This window comes from Bactrocera dorsalis, chromosome 6 (genome assembly GCF_023373825.1).
Source record: "Bactrocera dorsalis isolate Fly_Bdor chromosome 6, ASM2337382v1, whole genome shotgun sequence".
Classification (NCBI taxonomy): Eukaryota; Metazoa; Arthropoda; class Insecta; order Diptera; family Tephritidae; genus Bactrocera; species Bactrocera dorsalis.
Window position 1 is genome coordinate 19,033,643 of NC_064308.1, and position 12,541 is coordinate 19,046,183.

General features: G+C 43.0%; 3 protein-coding genes across 11 annotated transcripts in view; 1 reads left to right on the forward strand and 2 right to left on the reverse strand.

Moving 5' to 3' along the window:
* Positions 1-12,541, reverse strand: part of LOC125779268 (uncharacterized) — a 465,548-nt gene that overhangs the window by 176,923 nt on the left and 276,084 nt on the right. The gene's annotated exons all lie outside the window — the stretch shown is intronic.
* LOC125779281 (myosin-13-like) overlaps positions 1-12,541 on the forward strand; it is a 279,252-nt gene that overhangs the window by 81,473 nt on the left and 185,238 nt on the right. The gene's annotated exons all lie outside the window — the stretch shown is intronic.
* LOC125779342 (uncharacterized) lies at positions 99-12,464 on the reverse strand. 2 transcript variants are annotated; one of them, XM_049460637.1, is made up of 3 exons: positions 10,808-12,464; positions 10,541-10,743; positions 99-1,067 (listed from the first exon to the last, which is right to left on the reverse strand). In XM_049460637.1, exon 1 carries the CDS (start codon positions 12,160-12,162, stop codon positions 10,990-10,992), a length of 1,173 nt encoding a protein of 390 aa, XP_049316594.1. In that variant the 5' UTR covers positions 12,163-12,464; the 3' UTR covers positions 99-1,067; positions 10,541-10,743; positions 10,808-10,989. The 2 variants fall into 2 exon arrangements, with proteins under 2 accessions (XP_049316594.1, XP_049316593.1); XM_049460636.1 differs by having other exon boundaries at positions 10,541-12,464.

Consider the following 12,541-nt stretch of genomic DNA (forward strand, 5'->3'; position numbering starts at 1 on the left):
AATAAAAAAAACCTCACATCTATACGCGTTTCTTTCGATTGATTTCCTCGCACTCACCGTTCGGAATTACAAGAAAAAAAGGCAACACACAATTCCGCCAAAAATTTCACAAAATGTATTTTTACTATGAAGAATTTTATGTACAAATCAAATTAGAAAATGGATGTTCGCACAATATTGATAGTTGGCACTCGGTGTGAACAGCACGAGTTCCCTTTTGGTTGTGGTGAAAATGCAATGGTATTGTAGTTATGTGTGATGTGGATTGTAGGTGATGTAGAAATGAGTGTGGTGAATGAAGCGTGTTAGTGACGTATATTTTAATGCGGTGAGTGTAGAGTGTTCTGGATGCGGGATTATTGCTGTTCGGTGTTGATTATATGTTGCGTGGGACAAGAGACTGAGTCTCATTTAGCCATCCCGGCCCCCCTAGGCGAATATTTCAGCCTAGAAGTCGTTGCAATTGTTGGAGCGTGGCTACAACGGTGCTTAGGCCTGAGGTGCGGCGCGAACGGGGCCTTTGTTGCTGGAGTCGTGTCGACGTCCCATTCTGTGGCCGCTGGATACGGGATGATGATGTGGTTGGCTGTCGACAGGATCGTGCATACGGCTTATTGACGGTCGTCGTACTGTGCCACGGTGGTGGCCATCAGAATGTTGTTGGTGGTTTGGTGCAGCATGGTATGATGAGGCCACATACATATCTGGCACATGTTTCTCGAAGTACACTCCTAGGTAGTGTGGATAGGTGCCAGACAATTAAGGCAGTGGCCGTGTGCCTGGACGACGCGCAGCCTTTGCTGTGGTGCAAATCCTTTAAAAATGGCGCAGTGCGTCAACCGGTGCGGTCGACGACATATTGGGCACTTGATGCGCTGCGGCTCTGCTGCTGATATGGGCGTTGACGGCAGTGCTCTTGGACCCGTTGATGTGGTGATTCGGGGAGTTGCAACTGGGCCAGCCGCAACTGGAGCTGCCGCCACTGGGGCTGCCACTTCGCGTGGCACATAGATAGTCGAACGGATGGTTGGCGTCGGAGCGAGTGGCATCTCTGCATCCATGTTTATCTATATGGAAGAGTGTTATATTAATTGTAAATTTGCTGCATAGAGTGTATATGGATATGTCTGCCACGTTGTGGCATAAGTGGATCGTCAAGTTGATCGACCATTAGGTTGTTTTGTTTGTTATTTTAAAATATTTATTATATCGGGCTTATTCGAGAGTTCCTTCGTTTACGTTTCGAAGTTATCGGTGGTCGGTAAAAAGCATAGTTTAACGAGCGGTCTTGTTAACTTTTCTGATTGCGTACGGAGATCGCCACGCGAGTATGACCGTCGGAGCCTTGGTAAAGCTTCTCTATGCGGCCAAGCCGCCATTCGGTAGGGGGGAGACACTCGTCCTGAATCAGGACACAATCTACAATCTTTGGCGCATTTTCTGTAGTTTTCCATCGGCACCTCTTGTGGAGGTCCTTGATATAGTCTCCTTTCCATCGGCGACTGAAATTTTGAGGGAGAATTTTAATTCTTTCTCATCTTTTTGGTAAGGATAGCGACTCCACGCCTGACTCAGGTGTGGTCAGAATGGGTGCTCCTTTTAGGAAATGCCCTGAAGTTAGGGCTGTAAAATCGGAGGGATCTTGCGAGAGAACCGTGAGGGGCCGTGAGTTGAGAACGGCTTCGATTTTTGTTAATAATGTCGTGAATTCTTCATAACTAAATTTGTAGCTGCCAGCTGTCTTCTTGAAATGAGATTTAAAGCTCTTTACAGCTGATTCCCATAAACCACTCATATGAGGAGCGCTTGGGGGTATAAATTGCCAATTGATACCTTGGGGGGCGTACTTTTGTACGATGTCTGGTGATACTTGTTTAAAGAAACCACAAACTGTTTTTCTGTGGCTCGTTGAGCTCCAATGAATGTTTTGCCGTTATCGCTCATGAGTTTTGATGGGCAGCCACGTCGAGCGACGAAGCAAGCAAATTCCGCGAGAAAAGCCTCTGTCGTACACGAAGCAGACCTTTCGTGTCTAGAAATGGGTTCAGAACTAAGAGTGAGCTCTTTTTGTCAATCGGCTTCGATTCTCTTAGTAAAAACATGTCGCGGCTGAAGTAGCGCGTTTTGGTTGATGCGATAAGAGGCGACCTTTGCCTTTTGTAAGTTGCTCCTTTAACTTTAAGTTTAAGCCGCTTTAAGAACTTAAGCATATAGGCGACTTCTTTGAGGACTCGGGCGAACGATGAAAATCGTTCAAGGATGTCATTATCATCCAATATTGTGTGGTAGGTGTCGATTTTTCGACTTTCGGGGGTAATTATGTTGCGTTTGGCGATTGTGGCCAAGAATCGGGAGATTCTGTTAACCATCGGAGTGGCGAGATGCAGGGGTTTGGACCCTCTTGTACCTAGATCAGCACGATTGTCAGCACTGGCTACGTGTCGCCAAGTGGCTGATCCTACTAGGCCAAGTATTTGCGCCGTTCGATTTGAAATATAGGTTTTCCACGCGTGTGGTGGCTTTTTTAACCAGGCTAGAACTATTTCGGAATCGGAGCATAGATATAATTTGTATTTCGCCATGTTTAAGTGGGTCTGCACCATGGAAGCTAGTTTTTCTAGTAGCAGCGCGCCTATGCGGCTATGGACTCTGTCGTGTATGAAAACTGGTCCGATATCGCATTCCATTGGATGCCCAATGTTTTTGTTGTACTTGTCCTTTTCGAATATGAGGAAATAAGTATCCAACAAATTGTCGTTTGGTATATTTTTTAAGATATTTGGGTGATTAGTTGTGATCTTTTTTAGTGGAAACCTTCCGGTGTTGAGGGCCTTTATCACTTGCGATAAGGACTCGTATGCTTGTGAGAGGCTGTGGCTCCCAGACAAGATATCGCCTACATACGTTTGTGTTTTTAAGACTTGTGTTGCCAGAGGAAATTCTGACTTTGTGTTTTCTGCCAGTTCGTGGAGTGTACGGATGGCTAGATTTAGGGCACAGTTTACGCTAAAGGTAACTGTATTCGCGTAGTGGACTATTGGCAGATTTTCGGAAAATTATCCGTTGAAAATCTTGATAATCTTTATGAACAATTATTTGTCGATCCATTTTATCGACATCCCCATTGAATACGTATTTGCATATACGCCAATTCAATATGAGGAGCATTAAATCTGGTTGGAGTGTGGGTCCTGTAAATAGAATATCATTTAGGGAATTCCCCGAGCTAGTGGATCTTGAGGCATTGAAGACAACTCTAAGCTTTTTGGTTTTTTTTTGTCAGGTTTTACTACAGCATGATGTGGCAAGTAGAATGAGTAATATTTGCCTTTTATGATTTTTCCGCATGGGCTAACTTCCTTCATGTGGTCTAAATGGAGGTATTCTTCTAAGACACCATCATAATCTTGTTTAAGCTCACCTTTTCTGAGTAGGTTTTTTTCCATACTTAGAAACTGCTGTATTGCAGAGGTGCGAGAGTGACCTAAGACGAGTGTGTCTGGATATTGTTGTTTAAGTGGTAGTCGTACGACATACCGACCATTATCTGATCTAGTAGTTGTGGCTTTGTAAAAGTCTTCACAATACTGATCTTCTGGTGTTGTAATTGAAATAGGGGGGAGTTCTTCTAACTCCCAAAATTTTCTCAATTGTGAATTGAGGTACTTGTTTGAGATTTCCTCAACTTGAGTTGTCATTGTAGTGACTGGTTCCGCAACTAGTCCACTTAGGACCCATCCGAAAATGGTATTTTGGGCCAGAAGTGTTTTCGAAATTTTTTCAACACCTTCTAGTATAATTTGTGATATAAGGTCGCTGCCTAATAGAAGGTCTATTTGAGCGGGGGTGTTGCAGTTGGGATCTACTAGCTTTAGGTGTGTAACCTTTTGCCAATGCTTGCTATTTATACTATATGATAGCTTGGAAGCATGTTCGTGAGTTGCAGTAAGACTATTGCATCAGCTTGAATGCGCTTATCCGCTTAAAGGGAAATTAGGGTAATGGGGTAGATTTTATTTGAGTTTTGTACTACTCTTCCGCCCATTCCCGTAATTTCATAATTGGCTTGTTTTGTTGGCAGTTTTAGCCTATTTTGTGCCCTAGACGCTCCTCGATGTTCTATGGAGACGGCTGCTGTGGGTACTAGTGCTCTACTTTGAATCTCGCTGTGCAGCGTTTGAGATTTTAATGCCTTGGAGCAGCATGGTGTCTCTTGGCAAAATTCGGGATTTTGTGTTTTGGAAGTTGCGGTTGCAACTAAACAAGTAGCCCTTTTTGAGAAAGGGCTACTTTGAAGTGTGTTGGGAAAGTTATTTAAGTGCAACATAGAATGATGTCTTTTGTGGCAATATACGCAGTTGAGTTTGCTTTCGCAATTATTGAGATTGTATGAGTGGGACAAGCAGCTTGTACAGAGTCTTTTTGATCTGACAAAGTTGTTCCTTTAATTGTTATTAAGTTTTTTAAACTTTTCGCAAGATTTTAGCTTGTGCCCTCGTTTACACAGTTCGCATGAGGTTTTTTATATTGTTCGGATGTGAACGATTGATTCTTAAAAAAGCTTCTGTTTAAACTGTTGTTGTTACTAGCTTGGGGTCTAATTAAACTTCGCTTTTGATCATTTCGCCGTTTTTTTTACTACCCTTTCCGTAATTTCATTTTGGGTAGTTAAGAAATCTTTCATTTGTTGCCACGTTGGGCATTTTCTTCGTGATGAGAGCGAAGTACGAAGAGCTTGATAAGCTGGCCGACAGGGGTAATGCTCCGAAATTCTACGAAAAAATGCGGCGGCTTACACAAGGTTTCACACTCTTGTAGAACCCCCAAAGGTGATCTAGTCACCGATGCCCAGAGTAGACTTAAATTATGGAGGGAACACTTCTCCAGCCTGCTGAATGGCAGTGAGAAGGCGAACCCGATTCCCCAATGATATTGATATCATCGGCCTCAAAACTCGCGCCGTTAGTTCTGCTTTCTCCAGACTGGACAAGGAAGCAAAACAAATGGGTCTGGCATTGAACGAGGGCAAGACGAAATATCTCCTGTCATCAAACAAACAGTTGTCGTACTCGCGACTTGGCACGTCACTGTTGACAGTCATAACTTTGAAATTGTAGATAATTTCGTCTAATTAGGAACCAGTATTAACACCACCAATAACGTCTGCCTGGAAATCCAACGCAGGATAACTTTTGCCAACAGGTGCTACTTGGGACTGAGTAGGCAATTGAGAAGCAAAGTCCTCTCTCGAAAAGAAAAACCAAACTCTATAAGTCGCTCATAATTCCCGTGCTGCTATATGGTGCAGAGGCCGGGACGATGTCGACAACGGATGAGTCGACGTTGCGAGTTTTCGAGAGAAAAGTTCTGCGAAACATTTATGGTTTCTTGTGCGTTGGCCACGGCGAATATCGCATTCGATGGAACGATGAGCTGTACGAGATATACGACGACATTGACATAGTACAGCGAATTAAAAAACAGCGGCTACGCTGGCTAGGTCATGTTGTCCGTATGGACAAAAACACTCCAGTTCTGAAATTATTCGACGCAGTACCCGCCGGGGGAAGTAGAGGAAGAGGAAGACCTCCACTCCGTTGGAAGGACCTAGTGGAGAAGAACCTGGCTTCGCTTGGAATATCCAATTGGCGCCACGCAGCGAAAAGAAGAAACGACTGGCGCGCGGTTGTTAACTTGGCTATAATCGCGTAAGCGGTGTCTGCGCCAATCAAGAAGAAGAAGAAGTGTGATTTTAATTCAATAGCTAGTCTATTTCTTATCTTATTTAACATTTGTAAAAAATATAAAAATGTCTAAATATGAGTATATTAATATATTTTGCCTTTTTGAAGCAATAAACATGTTCAATTTTGAACATTCTCCCGGGCGACAAAAGTAACTAAAGTTTGTGATGTTTCATGTTCGCCAACTAAGTGACTAAGTTCACGATGACTATGCGCCTTTCTGTGTTGAATTAATGATAGTTTTCTTATAACTAAACAACTTCGTTACAAAGGTATCCTGTTGACTTTTCTTCTTTCACATCGGACGACGCTGTAACTTTAATGTGTCGCTTCTGTTTTTGTACCCTAGTATTCTCCTCGTCACTGCATTTCTCTTTCGATAATTTTTGTATGTGTCTGATTGGTAGACATCCCATCGGCTCCTTCTTGGCTTTTGGATTCAGGTCTGCACCTTCCACTGTCATAACTCCATCATCAGCGACTTTAATTTCCATGTCTGCATTTTGCTTTTCTTCGGGAGGGTCAAGTACCAATGTTGTATCTGTAACACATATCCAGCCTCCCTACTTTCTCCAAAGTGAGGACTCTCCCGGGGAATAAAATACCTCTTAAAATCTTCTCTTCCCGTGGTTATTATAATCGCTTGTTTAAAATCATTATCTAAATTTTTAACTGCTCCTACATTGATTTTATTTTGCTCTTTTGTTTTGTCATCAACTTCAACATCTCTTTCTGCAAGATATTTCATCCCATCTTTTGCATTCTCCTCAATTTCCAAAGGAGACATTTTATTGTTCACATCATTAAATGTGCATTGGTCCTCAAAAGTAATACCATCTACGCGCAGCTTGTCTTCTTTCGATGTATTATCAACGCAACACTTCTCGAAGCGTATATCTTCTACACGTAGTTTTTCAAATGAAATTTCTTCTACGCGCAATTTGCGCATGTCATCAACGCATTGCTTTTCGAAGCGTATATCTTCCAATATGTCATCATCGAAATGCTCTTGAAAACGTATATCTTCTACGCGTCATTCATCTTTTCTATTTTCTAAATTATTTTTTTGTTTCTTTAATTTTTTCAAAATGTGAGTGACAACAAAAGAAAGATCTTCTATTTCAACATTAAAATATGAATTGTTGTAATAGAGTTGCAATTCGTGGATATTTCTTTCCATGTTGCTCCATAAATTCTTAAGACGTTTTTCGAAATGTTCGCTGTCAGTTATGTCTCAAGTATTAATATTTATTTTTGCCTCTGTAATTGTAGATCGAATTCTCTCCGATCTTTTTTCAGTTACCTGCTAGTTTCCTTTTTGAACTCCTGCTTCGTATAATCTTCGGCTCTCCTTTGTGACTGTCCGCAGTGTTCGACATTTTTAATTAATATTTTTTTTACTAAACTGTTCTTATTCTTCAAAAACGTTGGAGGTAATTGTTTTGGTCGCCCGGTTGACCTCGCTGTGCCTCGATTCACAGCCGCTGTATATATATATATTTTTTTTAATAACAGTTTTTCACACAGCGTTTAGTTTCGTACTAAAACGGCTTATGTGATTATATTGTATAAATTCGCGGGAATATGGACCCGTCATACAATTTCGTTATTAATTTGTCTGTGTAAATAACAGGGCTTTTATATTGCCTGTACTCAAGTAATATTTTTATAATAATTAATAGTTTTTATTAATTAATATTTTTGTAACAAGTAAAGGTTTTTTATAATATCTTCTTAACAGGTAATAGTTTTATTAAATAATACTTATGTAACACAACGAACTATGTAGGTAGGTAGGTAGGAGTGCAGCCCTATCGGGCTCAATTAGCACTGATGTGCCATTTTGATACACTATTCGTAGAACCTCCTGTATCTGCTGTTACGTTCCACCCTCTCTCTCAAACCATTTTGAGGTTTCGATGAAACTACTTATGTCCGATATGCTTTTGGTGGAAATTAATTCAAGGTTTGGTGCTTGGTGGATTCCGAGTGTTTTGTGTCGGATCTGTGCCAGAGCTGGGCATTCGCAGAGAAAGTGGAAGATTGTTTCCTTGTTCCCTGCTACTCCGCAGCTTCGGCAGATGTCGTTGTAGGGCATACCCATTTTGGACGCATGTTCCCCAAATGGCCAGTGCCCTGTTGTGGTAGCTGTTATTCTGTAAATACTTTTTCTTGACCTATTTAATAAGTCGTTGGTTCTTTTCCTGTCGTATGTTAGCCATAATTGTTTAGTTATGACGCATTTTGTACTGTTTTTCCACCTGTTGTTAGCAATTTGTTGAAATTGTTTATTGATCTCTCCTTTGATCGATCCTAGCGGGCTCGGTATGAGCTCCGCCTCGGATTCATTGAGGAAAGCTCCTACCTTTGCCAACTCATCTGCTTTTTCGTTACCGAAAATGTTCCTGTGACCGGGAACCCAGATCAAGTTTAGCTGGAGCTTGTCTTTTATTGAGCTTAGTGCTCTCTTGCAGTTGTGAACTATACTGGAATTTGTCATGGGTGAAGACAATGCCAGGAGAGCCGCCTGGCTATCCGTAAATATAGTTGCTTCATGTATATTCCCGTGATTTTCTAATAGAACTTCGCAGGCTTTTTCTATGCCTAGTACTTCTGCTTGGAAGATGCTAGCCGAGTTCGGTAGACGTATGGAGAGAGATATGCCCAGATCAGCGGAGAATACCCCCGTGCCCACTCCGCAGTCCATTTTGGACCCGTCGGTATAGACTGAGGTGGTACCCTCCTCTGCAATTGAGCCTCTTCTTCATTCTCGTCTAGATGGTATCCTCACCTGGAAGTGTCTATTGAAATCCAGCTTTGGGAGAATGTAGTCTGATTTATTATTAGTGAGCTTGTTTAGAATTACACTATGTCCGTAGTTCTGTTGATTCCAACCTCCCAATTCTTTTATTCTTATCGCCGCAATAGCTGCTGTTTTTTGAATAAAAATGACCATTGGTAGTTGATGCAGGATCACATTGAGCGCATCATCCACATGATTATACTTGGTTTGAGGCCCCAATTCTTGTTGACAATTTTCTTACAAGTATAGTAGGCCATGTATGCTTTGTTTATTCTTTTTTCTATATTTATTTTCCAGGATAGTTTGGCGTCAATCTCCACCCCCAAATACTTAGCTGTTGGGGATAGAGTGAGTGTTGTGCCGTTAAGTACCGGAAGTTGAAACTGAGGTATTTTGGTTCTGCTAGTGAATAGCATCAGTTCTGTTTTGTTCGTGTTAACTCCTAGACCATTGCTTTTAGTCCATAGGTTTAACCTACGAAGTGCTCTTTCCATAATCTCGCGGAGTATTTCGTTCAGCGCTACAACCCATAGAAGCGGAGAGAGGACCCCTCCTTGAGGCGTCCCTCTACTCACATAACTTGTTTGTGTTGCAGCGCCGTTTGAAGCTATAATCTTCCTATTCTCAAGTATCGATAGTATCCATCTGCACACAGTGTCATCCATGCCCCCATGCGCCAGAGAATTGATTATCGTATTTACTTCTATGTTATTAAAGGCGCCCTCAATGTCTAAAAAAGCAGCCATGGTGTATTGTTTGTGGTGTAGTGATTTTTCAATCACACTTATCACCTCGTGAAGGGCGGTTTCGGTTGATCGGCCCTTTATGTACGCATGTTGGGACTTCGATAACTTCTCCGCCATTATTGTTCTTACGTGTATATCTATTAGCCTTTCTAGTACCTTCAGCATAAATGAGGTAAGGCTTATAGGTCTAAAATCCTTGGCATTCTCGTGTGTTCTTCTGCCTGGTTTCGGAAGGAACACAACTTTACTCCTTTTCCAACTTCTTGGGATGTAAGATAGTTGAATGCTTGCTCTGTATATATTTTCAAGCCTTAGAACCATTGGTTCTACCAGTTTCTGCAGCATTATGGGCATAATCCCGTCAGAACCTGCCGCTTTAAATGGTGCAAAACTATTTATGGCATATTTGATTTTCCTTTTGTCTACTATTTGGCTTCGATAGTCAGCTGCGTTCACCGGTGGTTCCGGTTGAACCCTCGTTGAAGGTGTTTGCTGACTCCCGGGGAAGTGTGTTGTGATTAGTACCTCCAGAGACTCTTTTGCCGAGGAGGTCCAATCACTACCCTCCGCCCTAATGTAGGCAGTATTAATATGGTCTTTGGATAGCATTTTACTCAGCCTAGCGGCTTCTCTGCAACTTTCAATCGATGTGCAGAAAGTTCGCCATGAGTCATTTTTAGCTTTCCTTACTGCTTTTTTGTATTCCTTCATAAGGTCTTTATATGGCTGCCAGATTTTGGTTCTAAAACTCTCATTGAAAGCTTTCCTTAGTTGTGTTCTCAAATTCTTGAGTTCACTGTTCCACCAAGGAAGAGACTTTCTCTTTTTCAAAACTGTTAGCGGAGTAGATTTATTAAAAGTTGTGGTTAGGATTTTTTCCAACTTCTCTACTTCTGAATCTAGTTCCTCGGGATTTCTGATACTTTTATTGCCTCCCTTTTCGAGGCATTTTGTTGCTATACTGGTAAATTTTTCCCATGCCGTTCTTCTAGGGTTCCGGTATGTGAGAGGCGCACTGTACCTCTCGCGGATGCTGAAGAGTATCCAGGAGTGATCCGACATGGAAGGCTCATCGGATACCCTCCAGTTATCCACAACGAGACTGTCTGTGTCTGTTGATAGCGTGAGGTCAAAAACTTCCTCCCACCCCGGGAACCTATCCGAGCTTGGGAAAATAAAAGTTTTCTTATCGCCCTTATTGCAAATACTTAGATTACTATTCAAAATATACTGCAAGAGTGACTCACCTCTGGTGTTTATACTGGAGCTACCCCATACAGTGTGCCTTGCATTTGCATCACACCCTATTAGGACATCATCCTTCTTGTTCTCCTCTACTAGCCTGGTGAGCGGGGCCGGTGGTATGTCTTCGTCATGGGCCAAGTAGGCCGAGACCAAGAAAAAGGGCTTTTCCTTCTGTTTCACCTTCACCACTGTGATATCTGCTGTGCTGTAATTAGGACAAAGAAATGCATTTATACTTTTATTGATAAGAATGCATGCCCTAGGTTTACCTCTGTTCCGCGTGTAAAACAGGTTGTAATTGCTGCTGTTTAGCCCTTTTATGGAATCTTCATTGACCCAGGGCTCCTGTATTAGGCTGATGTCGATGCCCCCCTCGTTCACGAGGGTTGTCAGATTCGCTGTAGCACTCTTCGAGTGCTGCAGGTTAATCTGTACGCACCTTATGCTGTTGTTATTGGGCATCCCGGGGTTCTTCAATGCCCGCATTCCTTAGCAACTGGCTGGCGACGTCGACCTCTTCCGTGTCGTCTTCGTCAGCCGCTTTGTCGCCTTGGAAGATTTTTAATCTGGCCTTGCGTATTCCGAAGCTGACTTTGTTGTCAGTCTTCTTCAGAGCCTCAATGGACTCCTCGCAAATAGTCACTAGTATTGGCTTGCTTGCTTTATTTGGTTTTTCCTCCTTGATAAGCTGCCACTCATCTATACCAGGTATAGATTTGTTCTGCAGCTTAATGCACCTCAGATCTCTTTTGATGACCCTGTAGCCCCTGAGGGTCTCAGAGGAGTCAAACTCCGGGTGAGGACCCGCCGGATTGTCGAGTACATAGCTTAGCACCATACTCGACAATCTGACGTCGATCTCCACCCATCTCTCCTGTATAGTGCTCGGAGAGGAGGATTTCCCATCTATAATGGCCACCTGCAGGCTATCTCTGGCTACATCGCAGAAATACCTTGCCGTTGTTGTGCTGCTGTGTTCTCCTTCGCTCCTCCTCGGTTTTTTGGGCTGAGCTCCGGGTACTTCTGTTGTGGAGCGATTTCTCTTCTGAGAAGTGCTCTCTTTTTTGCTCTGTTCTTGAGGTTGTGATTGCTTCCTTTTCAGGTAGCTTTCATATTCCTCTACGATAGATTTGAGGCGCTTCGTTTCAGCCTCATCAACTGGGGTACCGGCCGCCTGGTCTTTGGCTATCTTCCCTAGTATGAAGACCGCCCTCTGGTACCGGTTTTTCCTCAGCTGATTCTGGGATGTTTTGCGTTTTTTTTTGCTGTCTCCTTTAGCCGTCAGTGCACTTTGGTTGGTGCTCATAGCAGCCTTGGAGGTAGTTGGTAAATTTGATATTTTGTCTGCTGTATCTACCGGTGTACTTTGGTTGGTACGACCGGTAGTACTCTTACTTGTCTCCTGGCTGGAGGCAAGCAGTTCGTCCTCTTCGGATTCCGTTATAGGATTCCTGTAACTCATGTCCGTGGTCGTCGCTGTTGTCGTCGTCATGGTTGTTGTTGTTTTATTGTTGTTTACGTTCATGTTTTGGTCCCACGAGTAAGCCGGAAAGGGTTGGTCACTCGTCCGCAGAGCCGGTATACGGAGAGAAGGCGATTTATACCTCCGACCTCGCCCGGGCATCGGAGGGGACCGTTCGCGATCAGCTATTTATTACCCCCCGCTGACCATTCAGCCCTTGGCACGGGTACCTCGACACCTTGGCTTAGGGTGGTGTTGGTTCGGGTATCCTCACAATTCCACAATAGGAGATGGGCGTAAAACCTAGGGTTTATTCATCCATATCACTATTGTGGGAAATTATGAAGTGTCCCTCTTAGTTCGTAAGATTAGAGTGCGTTTCCTTTGGGATGCACACTTTACTCTTACTTAAGCCCCTTCGCCACGGCAAGGCGACCAACGTCAAAGAGGACGAACTATGTAGTTTGTAATGTTGAACCTTGCGAGTTGGATGATGGAATCTGAGTAACGTGACAAACACGATTTTACAAATGGTGCCGCT